The 15,437-nt window shown below is 34.7% G+C and overlaps 1 protein-coding gene across 8 annotated transcripts in view; it reads right to left on the bottom strand.

Annotated features, from left to right (window-relative positions):
* Positions 1-15,437, bottom strand: part of MIPOL1 (mirror-image polydactyly 1) — a 365,168-nt gene that overhangs the window by 290,175 nt on the left and 59,556 nt on the right. For 6 of the 8 annotated variants that reach the window (XM_007986529.3, XM_037983910.2, XM_073010937.1 and 3 more), the window contains 2 exons: positions 2,973-3,204; positions 1,334-1,469 (listed from right to left, as the gene is read on the bottom strand). In XM_007986529.3, coding sequence (XP_007984720.3) covers positions 1,334-1,469; positions 2,973-3,204 — 368 coding nt within the window. Of the gene's footprint in view, positions 1-1,333; positions 1,470-2,972; positions 3,205-6,718; positions 6,794-15,437 lie in introns of all 8 variants that reach the window. The other 2 variants (XM_007986530.3, XM_037983911.2) reach the window with 1 other exon arrangement.

Here is a 15,437-nt window from a genome sequence, read left to right as displayed (position 1 = left end):
TGGCTCACGCCTATAATCCCAGCACTTTGGGAGGCCGAGATGGGCGGATCACCTGAGGTCAGGAGTTTGAGACCAGCCTAGCCAACATGATGAAACCCCATCTCTACTAAAAATACAAAAAATTAGCTGGGTGTGGTGGTGGGCACCTGTAATCCCAGCTATTTGGGAGGCTGAGGCAGGAGAATCACTTGAACCCAGGAGGCGGAAGTTGCAGTTGGCCGAGATCCCACCATTGCACTCCAGCCTGGGCAACAAGAGTGAAACTCCATCTCAAAAGAAATAATAATAAAAACAACTACTGCAAAAGCAGTTTCATCCATCCTTTTCTCTTAATGCAAAATATTTGGGGGGATTTGCCTAATAAAATAATAGATAGCACTGCTTTACAGTTTCTCTTAGTAAGTCCAATATTTTGAAACAAAATTAAGACAATAATCTTAATATCTGATACAAATCTCCCTTTGAGAATACTACCCCATCATATTCCATTTAAATTGGCACTGACACCTGACTCATAATTGGCATTTAATAAATAACTGCTAAATGAAAGTACAGAAAACGTCTCATACAGAATCCCTCCAAATGTTTTTTTAATTCCTCCCTAGGTTTTTGTCATTTTAGCTGTTTTCCTTCAACCATGATCAACATTCCTGACATCACGCTTCAGTTTGATTAGGTCACACAACTAGAATATTAAAATCAGAGAGGTATGTAGAGGTTAAAAAATAAGAAGAAGACACAGAAAATGTATATTATTTAGTAAAATTATTTAATGATCACATGACTATAACTAGAATAAGCGTCAGAACGGAAGATAAAACATAACGTGACAAATTGGACTGGACAAAATGCAGCAGTATAAGATTAACACAAGGTAAATGACAATATGGCCAAGTCTTGTTACTGCAATGTTTAATTACATATATTACTGAGGTCAAATATGCGGCACGGATACTAATAAAGAAACAAAATTAAGATAGTAACATGAAACCAGTACATTCTATCTCTCATTCTCTATAATGCTGAAGTAGAATTTTACTAAAATTTGAATGAATCTTTTTTTTTTTTTTTAAAGATACCTATACAAGGAACCAGGGGCTTATGAAAAAGGAAGTGCTAATGCGGACCAGCAAAGTAGGAAACCAAAAAAATGTTTTCATTGTCAACCCTTTAACTCAACCATACCCTGATGGCAAGGTATGGCAAAAACATAAAGCTACTGTTAAATGATTAAAGTACAAAATAAAACTGAATTATGATGGGCAACAAAGGAAATCTAGAAGATCAACAGCTAAAACCATACTATGCAATTATCAGACTTTCCATATTATACCTTTTTATTGCTTGTTCTGAGAATATCCAATTCTTTTAGAAGAAATGCTATTGTCTTCTCTTTATCTGAGTCTGAAGTAACTTGACAAGGAGTCATACATTCGTAATGCATATCATTGTGCCTATGTTCCATAATGCTGTAATAAAGAAACTGATTAATATTTCAGAGTAAGATAAACTAATTTTTTGACATTTTGTATGCTACTTGAGAACAGTATCAACTTGTAAGTAAACAGTATAAAGGAAGGGAAAGAAAAAGAGATGGGCTGCTTTTTGAAGGCCTTATATTAAATTTGTAAGCATAGGTAAATCTTAGAGTCACTAAGAACAAATTTAGTGAGGGCTGGGACAGTCAGTGCAGCTCTATTTACCATATATATCTCCTGTTGTAATTATACTAGATATCTCATAATCTGACTTTAGCCCAATCTCTACTATTTACTTTACCCATGTGGTTATAAAATGTTTATCCCTACTTCATTCTTCTGTGCTTCTACTCCCCAGTATGTACTCCAACCTACACCTTAGTAAGAATCTGAAAAAGGGATGGGAACTATCAATACATCTATTTAATTATATCATACTATCTATTAACATATCTACTGAATAATTTGAAAGTAAGAAGAAATAAAAGTTCCTGTGCAAAACTCTGTTAAAAATAGTATGCTGTAAAATATTATTTTGTCTAGACTGAAAATATATTAGTCACTGAAACTTCTTTTTAAATCTAATAATATTTTTCTAGCACATGACTAATTATCAAAGTTCCTTAATCTCATGAGTAAAAGTATCAGGTATCACAAATTCAAATCCTTTCATGAGCTAGGTAGGCAAGGTGAATGGGTAAAAGCTGAGAATGTAAAATAATAAGGAAGGCAAATGGTAGAGCACAAGGCCCTTTCAAAAGCATTCAAATTCATTTAAATGAAAAATAGTGCTAATCCAAACCAAAATGCATGTTTGGGCTTACCTTGTCCTGGAGCTGCCAGCTTTTTTACTTTCATGAATGATATCTCATGTATATCAATTTAACAGTTATTTCCAAATACATAAAGAAAGGTCACAGAAAATAATATTGAACAAAATGGAATTAAACCTTACTGCCTTTCTTCAGATGCACTTTGTGCTTTTTCACTTAGTTAACTAGACATATTATACCCATATCATGGAAACAGTAGAAAACCCTGATAGATTCACCAAGTTTTAATAAGTTTTTGAATTAGCTAACACCAAAAAGAAAGAAGGAAAGAGGAAGAAAGGGAAGAAGGGAGGAAGGAAGAAAAAGTTCTTCCAATTCCAACTTTCTCTTTCTCCTTTTTTTTTTTCTTTTTCTTGAGACAGTCTCGCTCTGTCGCAGTGGCACAATCTCAGCTCACTGCAACCTCCGCCTCCCAGGTTCAAGCGATTCTCATGACTCAGCCTCCTGAGTAGCTGGGATTACAGGCATGTGCCACCACGCCTGGCTGACTTTTGTATTTTCAGTAGAGACAGGGTTTCACTATGTTGGCCAGGCTGGTCTCAAACTCCTGACCTCAAGTGATCTGCCTGCCTTGTCCTCCCAAAGTGCTGGGATTACAGGCATGAGCCACCACGCCTGGCCCCAGTTACCACTTTCTAAATCTAAGGCTATGAGCACTTACTTGTAATTTTCAGTAGTGGAGTAAACAGACTGATCATCTGGATGAGAACTGATGATCTGAAAATTCCTTGATCTCTGCCCTGGCCATTCTGTGTTCTCATGTGATATTTCATTAACTAATTCAGGGGATTTTCGATGCATACTTTTTTCAGAATTCAGAGTCAGTTGTTCATCTGGCTGTGTACTTTTATTTATCCCTGTAGTTTCTTGTTCAAGATAACTGTGGGTTATGTCTGTATTTAAACAAAAAAGTAACACATGATATATTAAACACCATAACTACAAATTAAATCATTCAATCAAATAAATATTTTTGGAAACACTCTTATAGTTTTAAACAGATAGTTTCTAGTCTTAATCATACTGTAATTAGATAAGCATGGACAGTGTGGTTTTTGTCATCAAGACTTCCATTTCCACAGTCAATAGATATTTAGGATAGTGGTTCACAATTTGGCTGCAGGTTGGAATAACCTAAGGAGATTTTTTTTAATCCTCAGAGCTTCAAAAATCTCTGTAAGACCTAGTCTATATTTCTGAAGATCCTCAAATGATTCCAGCATATGCTCAAGGCTGAGAACCACTGATTTGAAGGTATTATTTTCTAGATTAATTTTTCTAGATTTCTGAAAATAGTATACAATAAGTTAATGATTATAGTGAAGTGATAATGTATGTGGAACTCTGGTATTGGACTGCCTGGGTTAGAATTCCAGCTTTTCCAAGTGCATCGCTTTGGGGTCAACCCATCCTGCCTCAGTTTCTTTTTTGTAAAATGGGTATATAATATTACTATTGAGGACTAAATTAATGCATGCAAAATACTTGGCCTAGTGTCTGACACATCAATAAATATTAACTATTACTTTTGTAATCATCATCATATTAAAAGGGACACAATACAAGGAGAATTATTTCTAACCTCCATCTTATCCTATATGTATTATACATTAGAAAAGATACTTTGCAACGCCTATCTCACAAAAATTATCTTAAGCTACAGCTAGTACATAATGGCTACTTCAAAGGGACAGTGTGTATTTAATGACACATTAAAGTTTTGGGGAGAAAATGACACACAAATACATACACAAAGCAAACTCGTTCACTAGTAAATCAGCTCAACAGGCACCAATACTGATTGCAACTAGTATTTTATTATTTGGAGCAGAAATATTTCTTGAACTTTAAAAGGCAGATCAATCTCACCTGATTTTTGGCACTGCCTTCTTTAACCTGCCAAACTTAAAATCATTGGAGGCAGAAAAGAGTCGTTTCATTTTATCTTACTTTATTTATTTATTTTTTTTAGATGGGGTCTTTCTCTTTTGCCCAGGCTAGAGTGTGGTGGTGCAATCACGGCTCACGGTAGCCTCGACCTCCTGAGCTCAAGCAATCCTCTTGCCTTGGTCTTCTGAATGGCTGGGATTAGAGGAGCGTGCCACCATGCCTGGCTAATTTTTATGTTTTGTAAAGATGGGGTCTTGCTATGTTGCTCAGGCTGAGTTGTTTTTGATTTTTTTCAAAAAAAAAGGGGGGTGCTTATAAATAAAATACCTCTCATGAAAATATTCATTTTTTAAGAGAAAATCATTAGCTTGTACATATGCTGAAATTAGGTATAGCCAGTGATGAACTCCAGATCTTGGACATTATTCTTACTGGTAGCTGGAAACTAGATCAGTATCATTTGTTTTTGGTAAATTACTCTCATATCACTCTGAAGAAATGAATTAGAAGAGAGAATGTGCTATCATAATTACACACCGTAAGACAGCTGTGAAATTTCAACATTATATTGTTTTAAATTAAATTAGACAGTTTTAGGAACAGATACATCTGAAGATTACTTGTTCATTCTTGACATTTGGTTCAAAATTCTTACTTGGTTTGCATTAGATGGTCACCATGCTACTTTTCTGTAATAGGCCGGCATTAATATAATGAAACTCTCAAAATCTGAATCAGAATATTTATAAATGGGCACTAAGGAAAGCCTCTATATTATTAACAGACCATGCTTTCTTACACTAACATAACATTGTAAGTAACTCAAATGAAAAACAATCAGAAATAGTTACTGAAAGCATTATCAAAGTAACAAAAATTGCCCCTAGGGACATACTTTTTAAAAACTCTTAAGCCCCACATTCTTCTTCAGTTTATGAAGTGCCATGTTTCTTCAAAAGGAAAAATGATGGTCCATGGACCACTGCCAACTATAAAAGCCCCCAGGTCCCCATGACAGCCCCACAACTGCTTCAGACTCTTAAGTCCCAACTCTTTTTGGCCTGTTCAAGACCAAATTTACCATTATCTACAACTGGTCCCAAGTTTTTTTGTTTTTGTTTTTTTCTTTGAGACAGAGTCTTGCTCTGTCACTCAGGCTGGAGTGCAGTGGCGCGATCTCAGCTCACGGAAACCTCCGTCTCCCGGGTTCAAGCGATTCTCCTGCCTCAGCCTCCCAAGTAGCTGGGATTACAGATGTGTGCCACCACGTCCAGCTAATTTTTGTATTTTTAGTAGAGACGGGGTTTCACCATGTTGGCAATGCTGGTCATGACCTCCTGACCTCATGAACCGCCCGCCTCGGCCTCCCAAAGTGCTGGGATGACAGGCATGAGCCACCGCGCCCAGCCTTGTCCCAAGTTCTAACCACCATATTTCGAGGTCTAATTCAGTCTATTTTTCCTTTCAGTTTTTTATTCCTTACCTCCTGGTGTTTAGTTGACCTTATCCCTGCCATTTAAATTTGCTATTTGTTTACTAGTTTTATAGTTCTCTTTCTTCGGTTTTAACCTAATGTCAAATTTTGTGATCCCCTGAACTCTTGATAAATCACCACTATTTAACTTGTGACCACATTATCTTCTTCAAACTTAGAGCAGATGTGGAAACTTCTCAATAAGAGCTTCCCAGTAAGAGGGCTCTTTGTTGATCCCTCCTGGGTCTTAGTAATTATAACCCCTTGAAGTTTTCTTACAATAAATCCATTGATTTCTGACACACTCTAGACTTTCATTCTAAAATTTAATTTTAAATGTTAAAAATTTTTAAAGGACCCATACTGTGTGACTTGGCTCTATTTCTGCATATTTCTCATTTTGTTCAGTAGTAAAAGCTTTTAGATTTCTAATTCAAAAGTCTCATCAGAAATTTGGAGCCTGCTCTGCAAATCAGACTATCCATACTCTTCTACTGAAAATTTATTCAAAAAAAATTTTTTTAAGTCAGGATCTTGCAATGTTGCGTAGGCTGTCCTCAAACTCTTGGGTTTAAGCAATCCTCCCACCTCAGATTCTCAATCTGAGAATTTAATTTTACTTTAGAATATACATGGCTGATTTATAAAAATTTTCCTGCTTGTCTTGTTTTTTTGACCAACTATTTTGGCAAGTATGGTACCAGGAAATCAATGTTAAATCCTCTGAAGCCTCTCAATGCTCTCCTGTCTGTCATCCTGCATTACACTATATTAGTATTCAAATATTTGTATAAAAAGGTTGACTCCTCTAATTTATTTATTCATTAATTTACTGATCATTCATTTAAAACTTACAGTGTGATATGCCTTGTGGTAGGTACTGGGAAAACAAAGATGAATAAGAAACAAACACTCCACTCAAAGACTCTCTAGTACAGTGAGGATAGCAAACTCATCTAATGATCTGAATACAGTATAGTAAGGATTATGCTTGGGCTATGGAGGCCAAATACATACAATATGCTAGACATACTAATGCTCACCTGGAAGACTCTAGGAAGACTTCACAAAGGCATCTGCTCCAAAAAAGGTCAAGTAGGGATATGCGAAGTAGCAAACTGCCAAAGAATAGGCAGAGTTAGATGAAATAAAAAGTTAATAGACTATAAAAATAAGAGAATAGGAATAGGAATATAGAGGAGAATAAATAAATTTAGGAAAAACCAAGAGACACTTCTTGTATTGAAATGACAAGATGTTATAGTCAGGAAGAAAATTTCTAAAATCAGTATTAAGGACAAAGTCTAGGGTATGGCTCATCTGGAAATGAGTTGATGAAATAAACTAAAAGTGAACATACTTGGAGTGGAGAAAATCAAGAAGTCAGAGTGCTGAAAGTACCACCTTTGAAGGCATTGAAGTCATCCAGAAAAATGGCAGAAAATGGAGAGAAGAAATGAGAGCCAAATGTCAAAGATTTCAATGACTACAGAAGCAAGCTAAATGAGAAAACCGACAAAAACTGACATTAGATAATCCTTCATTTTTACTGTTTTATTTTGAAATAATTTGTCTCATAAAAAGTTGCAAAACAAAGAATTACTGTATGCCCTTTACCTAGACTCCCCAAATATTAACATTTTATCATGCTTGTTTTATTAACCATTCTTTCTATATGTATCTACACAAATACAATTTTTTTTTGAGAGGGTCTTGCTCCGTCACCCACGTTGGAGTGCAGTAGCACAATCATGGCTCGCTGCAGCCTTGACCTCCCGGACTTAAGCAGTTTTCCCAACTCAGCCCCGCAAATAGTTGAGACTACAGCTGTGTGCTGTGTTGTCATGCCTCACTAACTTTTTTTTTTTTCAGAGATGGGGTCTTGCCACATTGCCCAGGCTGGTCTCAAACTCCTGGGCTCAAGCAATCCTCCTGCCTCTGCCTCCCAAAGTATTGGGATTACAGGCATAAGCCCCCATGCCTGACCTTACAATTTTTTTTTTTTTCCTGAAACATTAGTGAGTAAGTAACAGGCATGATGCACTTTGACTTTTCAAGACAAACGTTAAGATAATGCTCTATCATCTTGCATTTTGCCTAATTTTCTTTACCTTATTCATAGCCCAAATTTATTTCTGAATTAGTACCTTTTCCAACCAAGAGAAGACGAAAGCAGTTAGTAACTCTAAGTTCAGTTCTTTTCCCTAAACTCTCCATCTCTGAAGGATCTTTATGAAGCAATAATGAGATGAAGCTACTAAGAGCTTTAGCTGAGCTTATTTGTATTGCCCCATCACTTGAAAAAGAACTGCATACAGAAATACAAACACAAGCCAGTAAAATGTCATAAAGTGAAGCTATTGGTCTGTTTTGCATATTAGTCAATTTAAAAGATAAGATAAATGTTAAACAGAAAGATACTCACTTTCGATTCAAACTCTTATCTTTAGGCAGATGAAAACTTAAACCTAAAACCATCCTGTTGATTCCTCTATCTCTTTCATGTGGTTTGAAACGGAAACTCTCTTTAGTAATCCACTTTAGTGTTTAATTAATGTCATCATTAACTGTTCTAACATTATGACTAACCGAATTAATACTATTCAACTTCATTTATCTATATGGACTTAAAGAATAAACTGTCAATCTCTTCTTCATTATTCAAAAGTTATGAAGTCTGACTTTCTCAGAGTTAACAGGGAAAAATGTATAATTACTATCAATCTCTTCATTTGCTTTTCTGTGGGCACATTCTTTTATTTAGACATAAGAATTCGACCACTTCAAACCAAATGTAATTCCCAACTTTTGCATTTACTGTATCATACTATCACTACCACATAAACTTATCCTGCTATCAATTGAAAACAACATTATGGATTACTACTAGGTATTACCCTAAAATGCCACCTACTGCTATTGCAAGAGACAGTTTATTCATTTAGGCATAAAATCTTAGTACTTAATACATCTGCAGAGACCAGCTGCATTATATGCTTTGAAGACCCTGTATCTCTCTAGTGACTTTCATGCTGTTTCCAATGAACCATTTTCATGATCTAATGAATTATTGCTTGCTCCTGGAGGTGTCAGTATTGTTAACTGTCACAATGCTAATGCTGTTGTTAAACCCTCAATTCCTTAGTCTGGAAAATTAACAGTATTACAACACCATTGCCTGTTCTAGGAAGGAAAGCTTTAAGATTCCATTTGAGTTCAATTCTTCAGACAATTATACATTTTTTAACATACACTATACGCAGTTAGATTGATGCTACCCAGTAAATCATGACTCATTGCCAGAAATGACTATTATTTAATGACCACTATATAGAAGTAAGGCAGTAGCTAGAATCAAATAGGGATTCTTAGAGGCTGGGAAATTCTGTTCTGCCTGGCTTTGTAAATAGTTTGTGACAACTGGTATCTGTGTAAACGGATTTGATGGTCCCCTGGGGGGTCAATACTGTTTACAGAGCTGTTTCTTCAGAGTGGTTGAGCTAGAATTGTCTCTAGGGTTCCTACTGGGGTTACTCAGAATAGCAACATCCCAGCTACCTGAGAGCTCAGGGATAGGAAAGAGGAAGAGGGGATAGAAGTATTAGGGGCAAATACATTCAAATAAATGGATCACCTGCCTCTTAAGATGAAGATGCTACTTAGTGCATTTATATCTAAAATGAACATACTAAAGGCAATTTGTTAATGTGTTCTCTGATACTTGATAACACAACTTCACCACTTCTGTAAATTCTGTCTTTTGGGGGGTGAGAAAAGAAGGTTATACCTTAGCATCTGATTTTATAAATATAAAAGGAACCAAATCTCATGCTTAACGCTTCTTTCCTTCCTATATGGTCCATCGCCATATTATAAAAACATCAAAATATCAAGACTTTCTTTTGCTATTAGACTGCAAATTTGATGTGATGATGGAATTTCTATAGTAGTTCTACATGAGGCAGGAGAATGGCATGAACCCGGGGGGCGGAGCTTGCAGTGAGGGGAGATCACGCCACTTGACTCCAGCCTGGGCAACAGAGCGAGACTCCATCTCAAAACAAAATAAAACAAAAACAATAACAAAAAAAGATATCTTTTTACAATGAGTAAAAACTTTTTTTTTTAATGAACATTAGTTTTGAAATAATCAGAACAATGTCGACTAGTGATTGCTCCCAATGACTTCTACCAATTCCTTAAGTAATTTAAACATAGTATATACTCTCTTTCTCTCAGTGTGTACAAATAATATTTATTTCCATTACTAAATATTTCCAACTATGTTTCCCTTTTCTGTGGAATACAGGGTTAGCTTTCCACACAGATGCATATTATATGTGCTCCCCCACAACATCTAGGGAACACAGATGTATATTATATGTGTTTTTCCCCATACATAACATTATCAGAAACCTCTGTCACATTACAGTAGATTTGCCTAATATGTGGTACAAGATAAAAGTTTAGACCATCCAACTGGTCTAATCACTACACCACTGATACACTTAGACCTTCCAAGCAGAACCACAGGATTCTGAAGACAAGGTTTGAATTCTGGCTCCATAATATAGCTGTACAACCTTTAGCAAAATATTTAACCTTTCATCAATTTCCCTAGCAGCAAAGATTACAAATGATAGCATCTACCTCAAAAAAATGTTAAGAGAATTAAACTAAGTTACATAAATCTTTTAGAAAAGTGTTGGCATAAAATATACAATAAATATTAGTGACTATTATCTTTAGAATCTGCTTTGCTAAAAGCTACTTTCTCTATTTTGATTTCTCCTACCTTTCCGTGAGATAACATCACCATCTTGGGACAATATTCAAACTTACAATTCAAATTTATGTCTTTAATTTCTCTCAAATATTAAGAAAAGCAAGAAAGGTATCTATTTTCCTAGGTATTATTCTAGTTTTCACATTTTAAATTTTCTCAATTTCCTGAACAAATTTATTTGATGATCAATAGTCAGCATATAGTTGCACAGCTAAAATCAGTACAGCTGACCTAATCAACCAAGTTGTTATCTAAACATTTACTTTTTCTTTCAGGAAATGTTAGCAACTATGGGGAAAAAATCTCTCAGAAATACTAATGTATCTAATACTTTACTTTTTTACTTTTCTCTTTTCTTTGGGCCCAAATAATGTTATCCTGTAAACAACTGTATATAATTCTTTTAAAATATCAGAAGACATGGAAATGAAAAATAACTAGAACGCCACCTAATTCAATGACAAACATAAACACAAAGAGAAAATACTTAAGATGGTTAAAACTTGTGATTAATACATAATGGTTTAATAAAGTTTGTATCAGATTATAAAACTAATACATTACAGAAGTAATAACAACTTTGAAATTTAGAAATCTTGACATTCAGGAAAGATTCTGAGAGAAAATTCACTGTCAAAGAAAGAAAATTAACAGCAAATTCAACCCCATGGCAGGAAAACAAGAAATTTAAATGACATACTTCTATAACATAATTTGATCATTCATTATATTGGCATGTGATATTAATTACAATCAGGATCACAGCTGGTAGATCACAGGCTCCTATCTTCCTGAGAATCTAATTTTGGAGTCACAGGAAACTAGGTAACTTAGCTTAAAAAATGGAAACTTTTTACATGAATACCGTATACCAGCTCTCTCAGGGCTCTTTAAATTTGTATTTTGGCTTCAACAGTCATAAAATAAAGCCATAATTTTACTTTCATTGGTCTACATAATTTATACCCTCTATCTGCTTTAAACAAACTTGCCAACATACTTTTAGATTGTTTCTACACACAGCATAAATGAAATTATAAGAGAATCTTTCTTTCATCTGTTTTTCAGTATCATCACCAAGTTAATCACCTACCACAACTATGTAATTATTCTTCTATAATGTGTTCAACCACATTACATTAGCAACTATGTCCAACCACATTATAGAAGAATAGTTACACAGATGTAGTTTCTACAGTTCACGGCCTTCTCATCTATGTGTATTTCCCTTTCTAGACTGTAAGCTCCCTAATATACTCATCTTCCTAAAACATACTGGAACAAAACAGTGAATATATTAGGGCTTTCATTCGATGAAATGAAATGAATCAATGAAAGGAGATACTAAATTAGGTTTCCTTTTTTTTTTTTTTTTGAGATGAGATCTCACTATGTTGCCCAGACTGGTCTTCAACTCCTGAGCTCAAGCAATCCTCCCACCTCAGCCTCCCAAAGTGCTGGGGTTACAGGTGTGAGCTAATGCATCTGGCCAGAAATACTGAATTAGAAAATCAGCTAAAGAATATATGGAGAGCAAATAAGCATTGAAAATGAGTACTTTATTCAACACTTATTAAGAACCAACACAGTGCCAGGTGCTGTGTAGGATGTAAAGGTAAATTAAAAACTCTATCTGCTCTCAGGGGAAATGACAAAGAACGAGGGAGGCAGATGATACGAATAACTCTTGCAAACAAGTAAAGAAAAGGTTGGTGGCAGAATGTGGGTAGTCCCAGTGATATGTTCAATCATATAGATCAGCACTATCCAAAAGATATATTGTTCAAATTGCTTATACAATTTTTAATTTTCTAATAAGCGTATCAAACAATAACACGTAATATTATATTTCTCAAGTATGACCATTTCAACATGTAATATTTAAAAATTGCTTTGAGAAATTTTACATTCTTTTTTGTACTATAATTACATCAAATCTCAGTTTGGACTAGCCAGATTTTAAGTGCTCAATAGCCACATGGTGCCCATAGCTACCATATTGGAAAGCGCAGACAGTAATTTTTTATTTTACTTTTTTCAAGACAAGGTCTCACTCTGTCACCCAGACTAGAGTGAGGTGGCACCATCATGGCTCACTACAGCCTCAACCTCCCAGGCTCAAGCGATCCTCTAGCCTCAGCCTCCAGAGTAGCTAAGATCACAGGCACGTGCCACCACACATGGCTAATTTGTTTTTATTATTTGTAGAGACAGGGTCTCCCTATGCTGCCCAGGCTGGTCTCGAACTCCTGGGCTCAAGTGATCTCAGCCTCCCAAAGTGCTGGGATTATAGGTGTAAGCCACTGTCCTCAGTGCATATGTAATTCTTAATAAGGTATATTGTATACATACTGAGGAGAAGTCAAAAACATATTGAATGGTGAAGGCTACGTGTAGCTATAAGATACTGAAATAAGCTTTTACTAAGGTTGAAAAACCAGAAAATCACTAAATCTGTCAATATCACACAACTCATTCATTTGGACATTAGAGTTGGACATACAAAATAAACTGCATTCTTTATACTACTACACATGGTTATATTTAGATAAACATACATGCCAAAAAGAAGTGGTGAGATTATTTTACCTTAGATACAACAATTCAATGACTTGATGTACCATGTTTCAAACTATCTATTGGCTATTCATGAAAATTCTTTTACTAAAATTTTATTTTATTTTATTTTTTCAGATAAAACAGCTATTTAAAGCTGTGATACTACATCAATTTTTTTAAAGTTTTTGTTTGTTTCACCAAGTCTGAAATGGTCATGAATGAATCAATATTCATTCTATCGAGGAAAAGTTCCAATTTCTATGTATGAACTCTTTAAAGTACATAAATATTTTGTGAAATTCTATCATATGTTTAAGCTTTTAAATTTCAACATCCTTCACCACATGAAGGCAATGAGGACAATATAATAGTGTAATATCCTACAGCTTAGGCTATATAACTTATAAATCACATAAATTAAGGGTTTGTACAACTTCTATTACAAATATTATAAACACTGCAAATATTATTGAGGCTGAAATGATTGTGAAAACTACCCTAAAATTCGATTAACTAACATAACTCTTTTTGTTGTTGTTTTTCCCCAGTGATATGAGCTATTTGGCTATTTGTAATATATGTGTAACCTTTTCGGCCTTTCTCAAATTTTATTATTATTACAATAATGTGTATAAGTTAATTACAAACATGAGTGAACTGGGAAAGTCTTAAATTTCTACAACTGCCATAAAATAGGTTTAATAATTATGTATTTTTTGTTAAGAATGAAGATATACCAATTGTGAATTCAACAATTTCATAAATAATTTATAAAAGATAAATTTTCCAATAATAAACATAAAGAGGAAAAAACAAACTTTCTTTATATGTGCCACTCATTTTGTTTAAGAATATATTTAGACTTGGAAAACAAAATAGAAGAATCACCAGTCAGATACTAAGCGGGAATCACTGAAACACAGTGTTAGTTCTAATGGATGGATGATTGTGTTTGGTCTTTTGAAACTTTGAAGTATAGGTAAGTCTTGATCACACAAATTAATAAATCCTAAAGCTGGAGTTAACAATAACCATTACACCCAAATTCTGCAGCTTAGCCCAGCCAATTTTTCAAAAGGTCAGGTTGTGAACTGGAGAAGATCAGGGAGGTCCACTGCATAGCTTTGTTGCCAGGCATCTCTCGTCTGGATTGTTGCAGGCATTTATTAGTATTCGTCAGCAGACTCAACAAAGCAAACAAGAAATTCAAGCACGAATAATAAAATGAAATGCTGCTATATAACCCTTTGTCATTCAGCAAATATGGGACTTTTTAGCTACATTGTTCCTAAACCTGGGTTACTACTTTAATTTTTCTCCACAGCGCTGACTGAATGAGTATGCATGTGTGTTAAATGCAGAGCTCCCCTAACAACTGCAGGACTGCCATTTAATCTGTTGGTAGATGGACCATTTCCTGTGGGAACCCTAGCTATGATTTCCAGATCCACCAAATAAATCTCAGATTAAGATTCCAAATGAAACCTGCCTTTGGCAGATAAAAAATGTCAAGATGGATATAAACAGTAAAATTATAAATTATCTAGGTGTTGCATGACAAACCAATGCTCAATTTTTTTTTGTTGACATGTGCCCAGATATCAAAACTATATGAGACATTCATCAAATGTCACACTTTCATAATATTGGAGGCATCATTAAAACTGTTTGACTAAGGACCTCAAAGTGTTTAAGCAGTAGCTCAAAAGTATATTTGTGCAAAGTAGAAGAATAAATTTACATATCAGCAGCAGCTCATAAGGGATGGGTAAATATTCTGTTTATCTCTCATTGTAATTCAGGTTACTTTAAATACAAGGTTTTAGGAAATCATTATACTCTATATGGCATCATTACATAACTTTCTATGCAAATGATATATTTTATTCAAATTCCCCACTTGTTTCTCAAAAATACACACACACACACACACACACACACACAAAACAAAACCAAAAAACCCAAAAAACAAAAAGAAAAACATAAAAGGAAAAGGTAAGACTGCTATTTCATTAATCAACTGTAACTGCTAAACTAGTGCCTTGTTAGTTACACTACAGCATAATCAGCCCCTTGTTAGAGTTAGCATTTTAAACTTTTCAAAAAAGCATTAAGTACTTGAAACAAAAAAATTAAGCCTCAGAAAAGTAAATTTGTTTTTTGGTAATGTGTTCGTTTCAAATGACTTGGGGGAAAGGCAGAGACTTTTTTTAAAAAGATAATAAAGGGTCAATATAGAACATCATGGAAAGCAAAAGTCCTATTAAAAATGCAGAGGAAGTCTCTGATGCTAGTTTCTACTGCATTCTCAAGAGATCAAAGACAGCTTTTTTAATGAAAAAAATTTTCTGTCATTCTTCTTCTTACCTGGACTAGTGCAGCCTTGTCCTAATCTTATCTCTATACTGGTTGATTAT

The sequence above is a fragment of the Chlorocebus sabaeus genome, chromosome 24 (genome assembly GCF_047675955.1).
Source record: "Chlorocebus sabaeus isolate Y175 chromosome 24, mChlSab1.0.hap1, whole genome shotgun sequence".
In the NCBI taxonomy this organism is placed as follows: domain Eukaryota; kingdom Metazoa; phylum Chordata; class Mammalia; order Primates; family Cercopithecidae; genus Chlorocebus; species Chlorocebus sabaeus.
This window is presented reverse-complemented; position numbering and strand designations above follow the sequence as displayed.